The sequence below is a fragment of the Macaca mulatta genome, chromosome X (assembly GCF_049350105.2).
Source record: "Macaca mulatta isolate MMU2019108-1 chromosome X, T2T-MMU8v2.0, whole genome shotgun sequence".
Taxonomy (NCBI): domain Eukaryota; kingdom Metazoa; phylum Chordata; class Mammalia; order Primates; family Cercopithecidae; genus Macaca; species Macaca mulatta.
In genome coordinates, this window is record NC_133426.1 from 52,754,917 (window position 1) to 52,768,037 (window position 13,121).

Consider the following 13,121-nt stretch of genomic DNA (forward strand, 5'->3'; position numbering starts at 1 on the left):
TGTTTAGTTTTTGTATTTAAAGGGTGCATGTACTGCTCATGCAAAAACAGTAAATAATGAAAATGAAACGGCAGGTCAGAGGCGCACCCTAGCGCAAACCTCCCAGCCAATCATAGGAGAAATCGGCCTCCTCCCATGCCTCCAGCCCAGTTCCCTCGTCGCCTGCCTATGAAGTCACGTCCGCTTCCTGGAGTCTCTCCCATACCCTCCGGAAGCATTCGTCCAGTTCACGAGACACGCTCCCGAGAGGGTCGCTCCAGGAACGCCGCGGCACACCTCCGGAAAGGGCGGCCTGCACGCCTTCTCCTGTCGCAGCCGAGCTGGGCGGAGGGGTTCGCGACAAAACACCCAGCCGCTCTCACATAGATACCCATTCGCTCCCGGGCGGCTCGCGGCAGCCAATCGAAGGTCCAGTTTCTGGCCACCGTCGCATCCATGTGACGCCAGCTCAACCCCACCGACACCAGCTTCCGCGCTGTGGCCGGTCTAGCCTGCCGGTGGGCAGCTCCTCCCGGTTGTCTTAACCCTTCATTTCCGAGCCGGCCGCGCTGCGTTTCCAGGGCAGAGGAAACGAGGCGCCGCGCTGGCGCCTGGACGGCGGGAACCAGCTCCGGAGCGAGAACGCGCGTGAGAGAGCCCGAGAGAGACGGAAAGCGAGCGAGCGCGCGGGAGAGACTGAGAGCGGGGTCGGGGGTGTGAGAGAGACTTTCAGAGAGACAGAGCGAGAGGCCGAGACCGAGGCTGTCCATAGCACAGGCCAGGGTGTCTTGGGACTCGAATCCCTGGGTTGGGCCGGCCGGCAGCGGGGCTTTCGGAGGAAGCGGGTGGTTTTCCCCGTCATCCATATCTCCCCAGTATGGGAATGGCGGTCGCGCACTCTGGGGGTGGCGTCGTTCTCTTTCCCTGCTTGGGGGTGGCTTTTTTCAGCGGAGAAAGAGGATCCCGAGACGCCCCGGGCATTCGTAGCCGGCCGGGCTACACTTGGGCTAGGATCAGTGTTCAACGGGTTCAGAAATCACCGTGTCCTTGGCATCACCTCCCTCCCCACCTCCTCTCCCACCACACAGCAGGAGACACAGTGACTGGAAGGTTTTCAAGGAGGACTGCATTGCCCCTATTGAAACAAACTGTCCGACAAACCCTTTCTCGGACGTGTGACAGAGAGACGGTCATGATGTGACATATGAGTAGACATGCGTTTAATGGGCGCTGTGATTGCTGCATTCGTGCGCAATGAATGGTCCAGGCCATTTGTGTCCAGTAGCCGCACAAGCTGCAGGGTCTCATGTTTGGAGAAGGAGGGCCTCTCCGCCGTCCACCTTGCTGGAGTACAGGCGACCCTGGGCGGTAACCCTCTGCGCCATCAGAAATGTGGTGCTCTGAGTAGCCACAGATTTCCATCTGCATCTCCGATACCATTTCCCTCTACTGACATATCCCTGTTGGGTGCGTTGGATTTGTGCGTGGGTGTGAGGGTAGTTTGGTGTGTTTGCTCGCAAAAGGAAAAGCGAATGGCCTTGCTGGCTGAGCTTATCGGGGCACTAACAGTGGAGAGGGAAAGGACTACGGTATTCTTAGGAGCAGAATCTCAACAACTCCCTGTAAAACGGGCAGTGTGTCTTAACCTGGAATGCTTTGGCATTTAATAAAATTTCCCGTGAATGCTTTTCATAGGGAAGCAGTTTTTACTGTTTCTGGTTGGACAGTGGTTACATTTAAAATCGTAGTTCAGAATTTGTGAAATACCCAAATTAAATCTCTCCATGGCAGTAATCCATTTCCTTTCCTTAGTGTGTGGTTGGAAGATTAATTTGAGATAAGTGTTCAGTTCTGGGCTGGGCAATCCTGCTGGGCACAGAAAATTTAGATTCTTTAAGGGAGGGGCCTGATGTGCTAAAATGAAATCTACACCGTATTTTAGCCGCTTATGAGAATATGAAGGTAAGGAGAGCCGCAGGTAAGTAGATGTCAGTTAATGCGAATTAAAATGGGTGACAATATAAAGAGAGATTGGTGTCACAAATAGTGAAGTGACTTTTGTATTTCAGCAGACCTCAGTGAGAAATGGTCACCACCACTCCCTAGATGTGTGACCTTGAGTGAGTTGCTTAACCTCTCTGATCCTGTTACCTCATCTGCTACTGGAGATGATAATATATATCATAGCATGCCCTGGGAGAAGCTGTTCCTGACCACCTGGGCTATGGTGGTTTTGACTTCCTCTGTGTCAGAAGTACCCCCGTCTCATGCCTGCCATAGTTGTCTTTTTATTTTGTTTTGGTGGATGGTCTCACCTGTCACCCAGGCTGGATTGTACTGGCCTCAACCTCCTGGGTTCAAGTGATCGTCCCACCTCAGCCTCCCCAGTAGCTGGTACCCCAGGTGTGCAGCATCATGCCTGGCTAAATTTTTTAAAATTTTTGTGGAGACGGTGATCTTGCCCTATTGTTCAGGCTGGTCTCAAACTCCTGGGCTCAAACAGTCCTCCCACCTCAGCCTCCCAAAGTGCTTGGATTAGAGGCGTGAGCCACCATTCCTGGCTCCTTGGACAGTATTTTATTTCTCAGACTGAGATGTGTCCTTGGGATGGGGCTGCATTTGATAATTCACTGAAGGCACCACTGAATGGAGTGGACCCTCAGTAAATACCTGGAGGAATGTGACCTGGCCAGTGAGGTTATTTTCTTTTTAGGTGAAAGGTGTAACAGTCACTCGGCCTACACCCACAGTATCGACCTTGTGAACCCAGCGACCTGACTGCCTTGGGTGAGTCTAGGTAAGCTCCATTCTCACCAGAGCCACCTTGCTCCTTGTCTTCCTCTTGCTGCTCTGGCCACTCCTCTTGGTCCCTCCCCTGTAGCCCTCCCTGGACTCCTGGTTGTACTCCCGCTGCTTCTCTATATACTCAGCTGCTGGGAGACCCCTGATACCAGCACCACGCTTCACTGCTGTCTTCATTTTCTTCTTTGTTTCTTAAAAGTGGGCATTCCTGGCTTTACTGACTACCTGTTCTTTTGTTACAAAGCTGCTAAAAATTGTATCTCCTCCACTCCAGACCCAGTAGGATAGAGATAATCTGTGTAGACATAAAAAATATAGAACGTCTGCAAGTTGTGTGTGGGACAGACTCTTTCCTCAATCTGTGTGGCGTTGCGTGGCTAGGAGTTACATTCCTTTGCCATGACATGGCGCAAGACTAGGAGCACAGTTTTCAGCACCCAGCGACCTTGCACGGATCTTACTCATTTTGCTGTAGGATTTTGCCATTTCTAGAAAAAATTCCATGTTTAATTGGGATTATTAAATGAAATCTGTGTCTTTAAACTGAAGTAAATGCCCCACATCCTCCTTGTTGCATTTGATATTTGTAAATGTCCACTGGGCTCAAGGCTCTATGATGGGTGAACAAGACAAAGTCCCCGGCTTCTCTCAGCCCCTGGGCTAGTGGGTTGACAGAGAAATAACCATCTGTTGACAGCTGAGTGGGATTGGGGCTGGGACAGGGGAAATACAGGGCATTTTAGGAGCTTGAAGAAGGCCTCCTGGGGGAAATGCTATCTCAGCTGGGTCCTGCAGGGTGAATTAGAGGTCAAAGTCTTGCCAGGAGCCATTGCAGTCCCCAACTGTCCATCGTCATCCCATTCTACCTGCTGAGGTGGTGAGTTGCCTTTCTGATCAGGCCTGACTGATGAGGGATTTTTCTTCACTCACAGCTGAAAGACACTTCTTGATCTGGTGACATTGTGGGAATGTTTTTTGAGGGCCCAATAGAGTGTAGTGGTTAGGGACACTGGCTCTGATTCTAGGCAGGCTTCCAACCCAGTTCTCTCCATGGCAATCATATAACCTTGAGAAAATTGTCATCCTCACCTGTGAAGTGGGTTTTTATTTTTCATACTAACAATACCAAACTGAGAGGGGTGTGTTTGTGAGTACGTCATGAAGTCAGGCAAAGAAAGTTTGTAGAAATGAGCCTGACATGTTGCTTCTCGCTATAACAGATGGCTCCATGGGTTACTTTGGAAGAAGGGCCTTGCACTGCATCTCCTACAGCAAAAATCATGACAATCACCTTAGATTTCTCTGGCCAGCCCTAGAGTCTCTTTTGTTCTCTCCCACACTTTCCTTCGGTTTTTTTTCTCAGCATCAAAGACCCCTCCACATAATGCCAGCTGTTCCCTTGTAGGTGGCCCCATGTGGGAACCATCAATACGTATCATCTTATGTTGTCCGGATCCATTCACTTCACCTCCACTTCTGTCTGCAGGAGGGCTAGGGTTGCTTCCAGTTTGGGGGCTGTCTCTGGACAGGTCACAGAGCAAGTATGATTTTTGTTGTTGTTGCTTTTGCATGGCATTGAAAGCTCTCCATGACCTGGTGCCACCTTCTCTCACCAATGTCTTTTCCCTCCCATTGAGACTCAGCAGCTATCACTGGCAAGAGCGTCCACTGCAGACCCTACTACTGAAGTCTGTCTCTCTCCTGAAGCCTCAAATTCCTTATTTCTAAAATGCCAATACTTCTACCTACTTTAGAGGTTGATTGGGAGATCTAAATGAGATAATGATAGAGACGGGAGACAGCTAAGGGTCCCTGGGGAAACCTTGCCTTCAAGCCTAAAACAGCCTGAAGGCTGAAAAACCGGACTGCTAGTCCCGGATGAAGCCTGCCTTTTCCCGACTAATTCTATCTGAATAATGCCCAACTGTGCACTGGGCAAGGGGTGGAGCCAGGAGAAGTTCACGCCACTTGTAGAGGGGAGCAGCCTGGCCTCTTCAGTTCCTGTGTGGTGGGCTGGGATGCAACCTGTAAGGTGAGAGCCTGCGAACAAGACTCTCCCTTTGCTGAGAGTACCACTTTCCTTTTTTCCATTTCACCCCATAAACCCTGCCTTACTCACCCTACAATGTGTCCACGTTCCTAAATTTTCCTGGTCATATGACAAGAACCCAGTTTTTTCTTCAACAATAAGGGACATAAAAGACCTAACTCACTTTACCTGGACATGGAAGCACGAAATAAATGGAAGCCATTTTCTAGCAGACTTCTTTCAATCCATATCACTTGGCCCATGATAATATGGTAACTTGGTCAATGTTTTTGGGCTGGACTACAGAAAGATGTGGTATATTGCAAGGTTATTAATCCAGATCCTCCAAAAAAGAGAGAACCAATAGAATTTCTATATATCTATGCCTCTCTCTCTCTCTATCGGGTGATTTATTTTGTTAAAGGAGTGGGCTCATGGCAGTGTGAGTCCTGGCAAGGCAGAAATCCAGAGGACTGGTCACATGGCAGTAGATTTGGATGAGAGTTGATCTTACAGTCTTAAGTTGAATCTGTGAGCAGACCAGCATGCTGAAAACTCAGGAAGGGTTTCTATGTTGCAGCCTTGAGGCCGAATAGCTTCTTCCTGGAAAGACTCAGTCTTTGCTATTTAGGCCTTAAACTGATTGGATGAAACCACCCCTATTGTGCAGGGTCACATGTTCTACTTAACGTCTTCTGATGTAAATCGTTTTTGTTTGTTTGTTTTTTGAGACAGCCTCTCTGTTGCTGAGGCTGGAGTGCAGTGGCACAAACTCGGCTCACTGCAACCTCTGCCTCCCGGGTTCAAGCAATTCTCCTGCCTCAGCCTCCCTAGTAGCAGGGACTACAGGCACCCGCCACCATACCTGGCTAATTTTTGTATTTTTAGTAGAGATATGGATTCGCCATGTTGGTCAGGCTGGTCTTGAACTCTGACCTCAAGTGATCCACCCTCCTTGACCTCTCAAAATGCTGGGGTTACAGGCATGAGCCACCTTGCCCAGCCTGGTTGTAAATGTTAATCACATCCACAAATCCCTTCACAGCAACATCTAGAGTAGCATTTGACCAAAGGGGACTGCGCAACAAGCCTGGCCGAGGTGACCAATAAAACCATCACAGTGGGGAATCAGTACCCAAAAATCACCTCTCCTGCTGAAGGTCTGACCGGTAAACTGTCTGGGTTCCCTGTCTCCAGTAGTCCTTCCCTCTCTTCAGTAGCTACCTGACATGATGCAGGAAACTTGAGGCTGTGGTGTTTCATGCAGAGATTTTTGATACAAGGTCTTTTACCTGGGGGCAAGTGCCTGTTGAAGGAATGACATTGGTGAGATGATGAAGGAAGGGAAGTCACATGTATTGCTGCAGCTGCTCCCCTCTGCACACACAACAGACTTCTCTAGGCTTCATTGTCCTTAATGCCTCTGTCAGGGATCATGAGCAACTCTGTGGGTGTGGTTTGAGACTCTGGATGAACCTACACATAGGATGGTAAAATGTTTCATTTCACAAAATTGCTGGAGGGAGGAAGAGAGAAAACAGCGATGACTATGCAGGCCAGTTGTCAATTCATGTCTCCAAAATCTCTATATTTCTTCCTATAAAGGTGCTTGTGGCTGATCACAGTGGCTCACGCCTGTAATCCCAACACTTTGGGAGTCTGAGGCATGCGGATCACTTTGAGCTCAGGAGTTTGAGACCAGCCTAGGCAACATGGCGAAATCCCGTCCCTAGAAAAAATACAAAAATTAGCCGGGCATGGTGGCTCACGCCTATAGTGCAAGCTGCTCAGGAGTCTAAGGCTGGAGGATCACTTGAGCCCAGGAAGCAGAGGTTGCAGTGAGCCAGGATTCTGCCACTGTACACCACACTGGGCAACAGAGCGACTCCCCGCCTCAAAACAAAACAAAACAAAAAAGCAACAAAAAGGGGGAATGGAGGTTTTAAAGTCTATTCGCTCTCTGAGAATTGGCGTTCTACATGTAGAAATAGATCCTGACAGAGTCCTTGTGACACATAAGAATTGGCTGGGATGTAATTGGGTTAAGATCATTTTCCAGATGTTCCACACATAACTATTTCTGTCAGATAGTGGTGGCCCAAAGGATGTCAGGGAACCAACTCATAGGAAAGATAGGCTGCAATGTCTGAAACGATAAGAACTCTTTCTGGGATGTGTGTGTGTGTGTTTATGTGTATGTGTGTGTGTGTGTGTGTGTGTGTGTGTGTGTTCAGTACATATTCGAACTGTTTCTGATATGATTCTGTCTTTGTTACCCCAGTGTGTGCTGATAGCCACGATTTGGTAAATAAACATTCAGAGGACCAGTATCCTCTGAAGAAAACTGGTGAATTCTTGGTTTCCACGTTTGTCAAAAGAATAGAGCCTGGAAGGCTGATCTAAAGTTTCCATTTAGCATTTAATGTCAATTTTTGGTTGCATTCATCCAAGATGTATTGATCAAAACAATACAGAGAGATGCCCTTACTGCAAAATATGCCATTGGGTTTTTTCACTTAACCTACAGCAAGATTGACTTTTTTCCCTCAGGAGTACAGTTCTGTGAGCTTTGACACAGGCGTACATTCTTGTCGCCGCCACCACCACAGTCAGGATCCAGAACAGTCCCATCACCCCAGGGTGCTCCCAGGAACTGCCCCACTGCGGTTACCCCTTCTTCATCCATCATCCCTGGTGTAACGTGATCTATTTCCTTCCCTCTAGGTTTGTCTTGGGGAGAGTGTTATGTCAATGACACCAAACAGTTTGTGGCCTTGTGAGGCGGGCTTCCTTCTTTTGGCCCGACGAACATCTTGGATGAGTGTCAGATGCCTCTGTCATAGGCTGTTCTTTTTTCACGAAAGCAGTTTCGCTGTGTGGAAGACCACAGGTGTTCAGCCATCCTTCTACTGAATGACATTTTCCTCACTCCAGTGTGGGGCAGTTTTGCGTCGAGCTGCTTTTACAATTCAGTGCAGGCTTTTCTGTGGACCTAAGTTTTCATTTCTCTAGGGTAGATACCAAGGAGTGGGATGGCTGGGTCCTATGGTCAACATCTGTTTGACTTACAAGAAACTGCCAAACTCCTTCTCAAAGCTGCTATGCCATTTCGCCCTCCCAATTGCAAAGTGTGAGAGTTCCAGTCGCCCAACATGTTCTCCTTCCTTGGCCTTGCCAGTCTTCACGGTGTTAATTTGCATTCCCCTAATGCTGAATGATGTTAAATATGGTTTCTTGTGCTCCCGTTCAAGTTTTTCCCCCATTTTCTAGTGGGGTGTTGATTTTCTTATTGTGGAGTTTTGAAAATGCGCCATGTATTTTGGATATAAGATCTGTCAGGTCGGTGATTCTCAAACATTTCCTCCTAGTGGTGCAACTTCGATTTTCATTCTCTGAACACACTGGCTCTTACACAGCCAAAGTTGTGTTGTGTTGTGTTGTGTTGTGTTGTGTTGTGTTGTGTTGTGTTCTATTCTATTCTATTCTATTCTATTCTTTTCATCTAGAGACAGGGGCTCGCTATGTCGCCCAGACTGGAGGGCAGTGACTCGATCTCGGCTCACTGCAAACTCTGCCTCCTGGGTCGAGCAATTCTCCTGCCTCAGCCTCCCCAGTAGCTGGGGACTACAGGCATGTGCCACCACGCCAGCTAATTTTTGTATTTTTTGGTAGAGACGGGGTTTCACCATGTTGGCCAGGCTGGCCTCGAACAACTGAACTCAAGTGACCTGCCCACCTTGGCCTCCCGAAGTGTTGGGATTACAGGCGGGAGCCACCGCGCCCGGCCAGAGCCAGAGTTTTAAATTTTGCCAAACTCCTATTCATCCATCTTTCCTTTCCATGGATCATGCATCTCAGGTCATGTCCTAGCCTCCCCTCACAAAGATGTCTTCCTACGGTTTCTCCCAAAAGTCTTAGTATTGAACTTCGGTTTGTAGGTCTCCGAACCCTTTTTCCTTAATTGCATGTAAAGGTTGAGGTTGAGGTGCTTCTTTTTGCATAAGGATAGGCCACCTGATGCATTGAAAAGCTTATCCCTTCTCCATTGGATTCCCTCTCACACCCATGTCAAAACTTATTGGACACATTTCTATGGATGGATTGATTCATGGACTCTATTTTATTCCATGGATCTACTCGTCTACCCCTGTAAGCCAGCAATCTCGATTATTACAGCTTTAGAGCAAATCTGAAAATCTGATAATATGATCTCTCTAAATCCCTTCTGCTTTTTGAAACATCAAATATTCTACGTGAATTGTAGAATCTGCTTGTTTATATATGCAAATGTCCCTCAAGGATTCTGATAGGCAGGGACTGCATTCATTCTCCAGATCAAATTGGGGACAATGGACTTTTAACCTTTTGGGGTCTTTAAATATGGGAACACATTGTTTCTCTCCATTTAACTAAATCTTCTTTGATTTCTTCATTACCCTATAATAGTTTTGGGCATGCAGACCTCTTCCATGTATTTTCGCTCTATACATAGCCATTTCATTGTGTTTGTAGCTTTTGTAAAACAGTATTATTTCTTAAATTTAGGTTTCCAGTTACTCATAGGATTGTTTTCTGTGTGTTGAGTTTCTCTCCTGTATCGCTGCTAAGCTCTCATTAATGAGCACTAAGCTCTTATTAGCTCTGAGAGTCTGGAGGAGATTCATTGGTTGTTTCATGTAGACGATCACAGGATATATGAAAAGGAGTACTTTGGTTTCTTGCTTTCTCCGACGTGTGCCATGACTTTCCTGGCATTATAGCACTGACTAGGCCTCCAGCGTGACGTTGAATAGCTGTGGTGAGAGTGGACGTCCTTGCCTGGTTCGCATCCTTAGGCAGAAAGCATCCAGTCGTTGACCATTAAGTGGCTTGTTAGTTGTAGGTTTGACTGTACACGCCCTTTTTCAGGTTGAAGAAGTTGTCTTGTGTTCCTAGTGTGCTACAGCTTTTATATCACCAGTGGACTTGGAATCTTATTGATTGGTTTTTCTGCGTAGCTTGATGTGATCCTGTCATTTTTGTTCTTCATCTGATCTCTCAATCTGTGGATTACATTGATTGATTTTCAGGTGTGGGAAGAACAACCCTTGCATTCCTGCTATAAAACCCACTTGATGGTGGCTTATTCTTCTTCTCACATACTGCTGAATTCCAATTACTAAGTTTTGTTGAATACTTTGGTGCCTGTATTAGGAAAGAATACCGGTCTGTCCTTTTCTTGGTATCCCTGCGGTGCTGGCCTCATAAAATCAGCGGGGCACATTGCCTCTGCTTTGTTTCCTAGAAGAAGTTGGGTAAGTTGGTGATATTTGTTCATTAAACGTTTGGTAGAATTGGCCAGTGAAACTGTTGCGGCCCAGAGATCTTTTTGCAAATGTGTTTGCCTGTGAATTCGACTTCTTTAAAACATACAGGACTGTGACACAGTTCAGTGTTTGAAATCCATCCTGTGTGAGTTTCCATAGCTTGTGGTTTTCAAGTATGTGCTACATTTCCTCTGACCTGTGGAATATGAATCTGTAGAGTCGTGTGTGTTTTTACCATATTAACCCTTTTATGTTTTCTGGGTCTGGAGTGCAGTCTCTTCTTGCATTCCTGATAACTGGTAACTTGTTTCTTTGCCCTCTTTTTTCCCAGCCCGTCCTGCCACGGGTGTATCAATTTCATTGATCACTTCAAAGAGCCAGCTTTTGGATTAGTTGAATTCATCTATGTGTTTTTCTCTTTGAAGTCTCCTGGGGGTTTTTGCTTCTGTTATTTAGTAAAATAAATTCTTATCCACGCTCGGAATTTGGAAACGATTTCCATAGGCATGAGCAGCCCTTTTGACTAGATGCAAACCCAGTGGTCGGGAAGGTGAACATACAAAAGGGTGTGTCCCCATGGTGCAAACGCTTACAGTTGAGTAAAAGTCTCCCTTGTGAATGGATGAAAAATGAACGCTCATGGGCAGAGCATCTGTGAGTCACGCCTTGATTATTCTACAAATGATGCTTGGGAAGGGGTTGGAGAGTGTCAGCAGGGAATTGACATCGTCGAACTGCATCGCAGCCTTTTGCACTCCGTGTCACGTGGATGCATTAGTTGGTATCATTTCTAAATCCTTTATTAGATGGCATTAATTTTCTAAGCTGGTGACATGTATGATCTCACGTCATCCTCAGAAGAAGCCTAGGACAGGGTCTCTGTATAATCTCCATTCTACACACAGGAAGTGGAGGGACAGAGAGGTTGAGTAAGATGAATAATCATGTGTTTTCTTCTGGTCTTATCACCTTGTGTTGCAGTCTGGGTTCTGCCCGCACACATTCCTCGCTACCTTCTTCGTGTCTGAGAATCTCCAGCTTCACCTCCTTTTCTGGACCCAAGGGCCTGGCGGGGCTTCCAGCTGGGACCAGACCTCCATGGATCCACTCCAGAAACGGAATCCAGCATCACCTTCCAAATCTTCCCTGATGACAGCTGCAGAGACTTCCCAGGAAGATCCAGCGTCCTCTCAGCCTTCTTACTCAGAACAGCCGATGATGGGCCTCAGTAACCTGAGCCCCGGTCCTGGCCCCAGCCAGGCCGTGCCTCTCCCAGAGGGGCTGCTCCACCAGCGGTACAGAGAGGAGAAGACGCTGGAAGAGCGGCAGTGGGAGAGGCTGGAGTTCCTTCAGAGGAAGAAAGCGTTCCTGCGGCACGTGAGGAGGAGACACCGCGATCACATGGCCCCCTATGCTGTTGGGAGGGAAGCCAGAGTCTCCCCGTTAGGTGACCGAGGTCAGAATCGATTCCGATGTGAATGTCGATACTGCCAGAGCCACAGGCCAAATCTTTCTGGGATCCCTGGGGAGAGTAACAGGGCCCCACAACCCTCCTCCTGGGAGACGCTGGTGCAGGGCCTCAGTGGCTTGACCCTCAGCCTAGGCACCAACCAGCCCGGGCCTCTGCCCGAAGCAGCACTCCAACCACAGGAGACAGAGGAGAAGCGCCAGCGAGAGAGGCAGCAGGAGAGCAAAATAATGTTTCAGAGGCTGCTGAAGCAGTGGTTAGAGGAAAACTGAGACGTGCACCCACATGGGATGGAGACCCAAAGGGACTGCCGTGTTGGCAGCGCCTGGGTGTGGGCCCATTTTGGGGACCAAACACCAAGCTGTGGTCGGATGGGTGCCAGGACCTGTGTGCCGGGACACGTGGGAATCCTCCCAGCATGATGCTTGACCGACCCCAGGAAGGTCCTCATCTTTCGTGCCTGTCATTCTCGGATGGCTGTGAGGCATTCCTTGGCAAGGGACGCTGCATACCAGCGGTCCTCGCCGCATCTCACGTGGCTCCCGTGATGCATGTTGTTGCTTTCCCACCCGGGATCTCCATCTCTCTTCCCTTCCTGCTGTCAGTAAGAGATCACATGTCTGTGTAGTGTGAATGCCTTGTCGCTGTCCTGTGCTTTTGCACCATTGAGTTGACTGCCTCTGAGAAGCAGCACTAGGCCTGTTGAATTGCAATGTGCTGCCCTGAGATCCCGTTTCAAGAATGGGCAGCTAAACGCAGTGTGGGAAAGGGATGTGGAATGAGAACTTGGTGGTTCACCGCTGTACTGTTTGTGTAATCATTTATGTATGTGGTAAGCTACATGTATGTAAATATTGCAATACCCCTAACAGCCGAGTAGTAGTCTCCCTTGCAGGAATTTCTGACGGGGTTCTTCATCATCAGTACCAAATAAATATATGTAGGAATGGAAAATGGGTGTAGAATTCAGGTTTGTTCCTCACTATTGGTTGGTTTCTCATTAGATCTGAGCTGACTACCTTGAAATCTCCCCAAGCAGGGGATCCGGGTTTATTGAGGGAAGCTCTACGCTGTGGAGACTGGGAACGGGGGAGGGAGGGCACCAGAGAACACAGCCCAGTCACTGTTTGAGCCCTGCAGCGGGACCAGCATCCAGACCGGCGAGGCAGGGCCATGACTTCGAAGAGAGGCTTCCTGTGCACAGGAGACGTGGAAGCAGAGTCCACCACCCACGGTGAGAGCCCTGCATGTTGGTGCTGGTGCCCTGGCTTAGGGGCTGCGGCGCCATTGCTTGTTGTGTGGTGGGCCCAAGTGGCTGAACCTGAGCAACAGTTTGCACCTGCTTTGTCAGAACCAGAGCATCCTTGGGTTCTTCCAACATCTTATTGGGATTTAGACATGTGTGTCTTTTAATTTCAGGAGGCACAAATGATTAAATCTCTCTCTTTTTTTTAACCTCTGCAGAATCCTGAGATGTGAACCCAGCCAGTACCCGTGTGACTCCTCTGAACTGAAAACAAATTCTGCTCTGTGTCAG

At 48.2% G+C, this 13,121-nt stretch overlaps 1 protein-coding gene across 6 annotated transcripts; it reads left to right on the forward strand.

The window, feature by feature from the left end:
• The first annotated feature begins 456 nt into the window (after window positions 1-456).
• Window positions 457-12,538, forward strand: LOC114669730 (protein FAM156A/FAM156B). 6 transcript variants are annotated; one of them, XM_077989065.1, is made up of 3 exons: window positions 457-2,099; window positions 2,693-2,776; window positions 11,098-12,538. In XM_077989065.1, the coding sequence occupies exon 3, from the start codon at window positions 11,215-11,217 to the stop codon at window positions 11,854-11,856; it is 642 nt and encodes a 213-aa protein (XP_077845191.1). In that variant the 5' UTR covers window positions 457-2,099; window positions 2,693-2,776; window positions 11,098-11,214; the 3' UTR covers window positions 11,857-12,538. The 6 variants fall into 6 exon arrangements, with proteins under 6 accessions (XP_077845191.1, XP_014982919.1, XP_014982921.1 ...); XM_015127433.3 differs by having other exon boundaries at window positions 457-1,446; XM_015127435.3 differs by having other exon boundaries at window positions 457-1,446; window positions 2,693-2,766.
• Window positions 12,539-13,121: the final 583 nt, after the last annotated feature.